This window comes from Cornus florida, unplaced genomic scaffold, assembly GCF_030987335.1.
Source record: "Cornus florida cultivar Cherokee Brave unplaced genomic scaffold, ASM3098733v1 CherokeeBrave_3.0.0_Hap2_Chr08, whole genome shotgun sequence".
In the NCBI taxonomy this organism is placed as follows: Eukaryota; Viridiplantae; Streptophyta; class Magnoliopsida; order Cornales; family Cornaceae; genus Cornus; species Cornus florida.
The window spans coordinates 77,786,305-77,790,304 of record NW_026775578.1 but is presented as its reverse complement, the minus strand read 5'-3'; the positions used below and the strand labels follow the sequence as shown (position 1 = coordinate 77,790,304).

The 4,000-nt window shown below is 34.1% G+C and overlaps 1 protein-coding gene across 1 annotated transcript; it reads right to left on the bottom strand.

The window, feature by feature from the left end:
- Positions 1–564: 564 nt before the first annotated feature.
- On the bottom strand, positions 565–3,035 carry LOC132268697 (expansin-B18-like). Its single transcript, XM_059769498.1, has 4 exons — positions 2,814–3,035; positions 2,381–2,493; positions 1,444–1,637; positions 565–1,230 (listed from the first exon to the last, which is right to left on the bottom strand). The coding sequence occupies exons 1-4, from the start codon at positions 2,986–2,988 to the stop codon at positions 900–902; spliced, it is 813 nt and encodes a 270-aa protein (XP_059625481.1). The 5' UTR covers positions 2,989–3,035; the 3' UTR covers positions 565–899.
- Between the last annotated feature and the right edge of the window lie 965 nt (positions 3,036–4,000).

Here is a 4,000-nt window from a genome sequence, read left to right as displayed (position 1 = left end):
AAGTTAAGCAGGTGAGTTTGACCATCGTTGTGAAAAGTCAAAGTCGTGGTTGACCGTTCGAGCCCCACCGAGAGGTTTGGACAAACTACATGATGGAAAAAGGTAAAGACCTCGAGATGAGGTGTCCTCTAGGGTTTTTGGGTGCTTTGGACTCAATGGTGAAGTCCGTTTGTCATTCCGACAATCGGATGACAAAGTTGTAGTGTAAAGTCTCAATTTTGCCCTTTCTGGGGAATTGATGATTGAGTGCCAGAAAGCGTGTGATGTGGTCGATCGAGGTATTTCCTATGGTTTCGTAATGTTCAAAGTGTGATGGTGAAATCCAATATCCGATCGGACGTACTGGGGGAATGGTCTCGGGGGATGAAAACGCTATTCTTTCTCGAGATTCATGTGATTGGTAAAATGAAAGGGGGAGGGCAAAAATGGGGTGTCAATAAAAAAAAATATATATATATATATATATATTAATTAGTTTTGCAGTTCTTTTATTTATTATGATAGTTGAAAATTTTTCATCACACTGTAACCATTGTTCAAGTCACCGCCTCCAATAATTATCCGTCAATCACTACATATTAACATCCATATATATATATCATCAAGTGGCAGTTCAAGTGCTTGGTCATTCACATCCAAAAAATAATAATAATAATAATAAAATAAAAAATAGAGGGTTCACAGTCCACGATTATATTGTACTTAAAATAGAAGAGTGACAACAATACCATTTAAATACTATAGCTTACATATTCTTATTACTTAAAAAAAATATATAATAAGACCATGCACGCTCACAATCATTGATATATCACATAAAGCCATTGATATAACACAAAAGCTATAGAGGGAAGTAAAGTAGCAGCAACCATATCATCAGATAAGAAGTGTATACTAAATTAGTAGTTAACCATGGATCGATAAGTTGCACCAGGCTTCCACCCAGATGGTATCACATCACTTGCCACTAGGGTCTGGCCAGAGTACTGCGATTTTAATCTGATAGAAAGTGGTGGTTGTAATGCTGAACCGGCGTCGAGCTTCCAAACAGCACCCCATGATCGTCGCATTGCCCTCCACTCACCTGTCCCTCTCGACGCCTCCTTCAGATCAACACCAGCAAGATCACCATCTCCTCCTTCGAATTCCACCACCACCGCCAAGTACTCAGGATTAGACCCCTGATCAACGTGGAACACTATGGTCTTTCCTGAATAATCACATGCAACACTAGAACAAAACAATGTTACTTTTTTTAATTATTAATTCACTACAAGAAAATAGTGGTACAAATTTTTTTTTTCTTTCAAGATTATGGGTCTTTTTGGTTCCAGTTTTGTTTTTTTGTTTTGAGAGAACTGAAAAAAAAAAAAAAAAAAAAAAAAAAAAAAAAAAAAAAAAAAAAAATTATTTTCCGAAAATAAAGTTAAAAGTTAAGCTTACCGTGCATAACTAATTTGCAGAACTCCGGCATCACGAAGTTTGTATTCTTGGCCGGGAATTGCCATGGCACCAAATGAAGTTCCACTAAGATCAAAATGAGCCGATTCAGTCAAGCAGGGACCTCCCGGGCATGAATCTGTTATGACCACCCTCACTGGCTTGCCGGAACAAGATGGGTGTGTGGTACATTTTATCTAATAAATAGACAATTTTTGTATCATCTCAGAATGTATATCAAGCACCAAATTAATTAATTTATCTTATCAATGAATTTCGTTGAACATATTTAGATTTTCTTATTGTTTCACCCATAAATTTTTTAAGGGGACCACTAGGCTAGAACCTTGGCGATATTAAACTTTTAAATTAATCAATAGAAGTAGTTAATATATATAAACTATTGTGAGCGACACAGTAGAGTGTAACATATAAAGCATGTACAACGAAATGGGATATCCAAATCACCTCGGAATGTATAAGCACCAAATTCATTTATTAAATATTAGACATAACAATAAGCTATGAGTTATGTCCTATGGGCGTAAACTTTTGACTTAATTAATTAGACATGTATTTTCTCACTATAACTCAATTATTCTTTTTATAAAAAAATGTTCAATCTTTCTAACTCTTCTAGAGTGCTTTTCCTAATAGTGTAATATTATACTTGGGAAAGCAATATTTTATTTATTATTATTAATTTTTAATGAATAATTAACTCACCCGTTAGTCACTTTGAACTCTTGCATAATATGCAAATTCCGAAAATGTGTAATCATCCACCCGCAAATCACACATCATTTATATATATATATATATATATATATATATATATATATATATAATTTAAATGGTATAGAGATAGGACTTCCTTTTAGAAGTACTCATTAATGGTGCTTCATACAATGCAACCACCTTGGTGAACCTATTTTTCTACCTGGTAACAAGCTCCACACTCTTCGCCAGATTTGTAAAGAGAAGGGCCTGCTGCTGTTATCATGGAAGCAAAAGGAGATTGTGACACTGTGCTTCCATACCCACAAGCTCCTCCTGCATCATTCCATGAATGTATATATAAATATCATATATTTATCAATTATTAAAAAAATCATTAATCAATATTAATGTAATGTTTGAGAGCATCTTTAAAATAAATTTCATCCGATTCAAATTTCACTCAAGACGCTAATTCGTTACTCCCAAACACAACATGTGTAAATGAGTACAACGAAATTTAGGTCGAAGAGTTGCCGTGAATTGCCTAACCTAAAGGTTTTGATTGGTTATTTCTTGAATAGATGATCAGTAGGTCTGACAATTCACTGCAACTATTCGAATGTAACATAAGAAACTATCTTTCTCTACATTACCATCACTTCCAGCACCATTGGGAGGGCCATACCAAGTTGCACCAGCAGGTGACCAATGGGTTGCCCCAGTTGACAAGTTCAAGTGTTTGGGGTTGAAGCAGAAGCAAAACTTGGAGAAGCAAAAAAAGAAGAGGAAGAAGAAATGGGACAAAGATGAGTAATATGAAATGGCCATTAATTAATTGCTAAACTCTCACTCGTCACTACCCAAAGATAAAGTGTTTTGCAAACTTAAATGAGTATGTATAATCGGAATTAATGATCAATGGTATTTATAGATGTAGAACATGTGCTCTGTTGCTATCACTCCGTGTTCACCATTTTGTTTTTATTTATTTATTTATTTATATATATGTATATATATATTAGGAAGCTTTTCCATTTTTGTTTCTTTACGATTGCAGTTGCATAAGTTTTTGGCTCTTATATAAGCTGAGGCTAACCATAAGTGCAATATATGGAAAACCGTAGGTAGATGAATGGTATCTTTTCAATTTTTCAAACAAAGAAACTTGTACAAAAAAACAAAATACATTTGAAAGGCTACTTGTATATATCCTTAATCAGTGCCCGGAATATAGCCATAGTAACTATTATGTTCTGGAAACAAAAGTGCCCCTAATAATATTAATCAAATACATAGGTTCATCTTCCCTGAATGGTCTGTCCTACGAGAAATTACAAGATAGTTTTGATCTAATTTAACACTTGATGGACTAATTCAATGAGAACCCTCTAATTATAAAACTTAGTAATTTATTAATACATTCTTGTGAAATCATTTTTTCAATCTTAAAATCTATATTTAACTAGTTAACCAAATATTAATGATCCAGAATCGTATAATAATTTCTCCTATCCTACACAACTATGGCTTCTCAAACTTGGGAAGGATATGAATTTTGTGGAATCCTGACATGCTCAAGGTGGAGCTGTTATATCAAGGCAAATAGACAAGTGATTCATTGTGCAGTGACCACTATCTCTGACAACACTAAATTTTTTTTGCCTCAATTGTCTATGGAGCTAATGATGACATAGAAAGAATGGAACACTGGGACAGCATTAAAAAACACTTTACTCTGTTTACTTCTCTCCCATGGGTCATACTTGGTGATTTGAACGGCTACTTTTATATATCCTTAATCAGTGCCCGGAATATAGTTATAGTAACTATTATATTTGGA

Excerpts from the sequence above, each read along its gene's own strand:
- LOC132268697 (XM_059769498.1), bottom strand. The coding sequence starts at position 2,988 with ATGGCCATTTCATATTACTCATCTTTGTCCCATTTCTTCTTCCTCTTC. Across the intron at positions 2,494-2,813 it reads CAATGGTGCTGGAAGTGATG|GAGGAGCTTGTGGGTATGGA; the intron begins GTAATGTAGAGA and ends GGAATGATGCAG. Across the intron at positions 1,231-1,443 it reads CTGCAAATTAGTTATGCACG|TGTTGCATGTGATTATTCAG; the intron begins GTAAGCTTAACT and ends GTTTTGTTCTAG.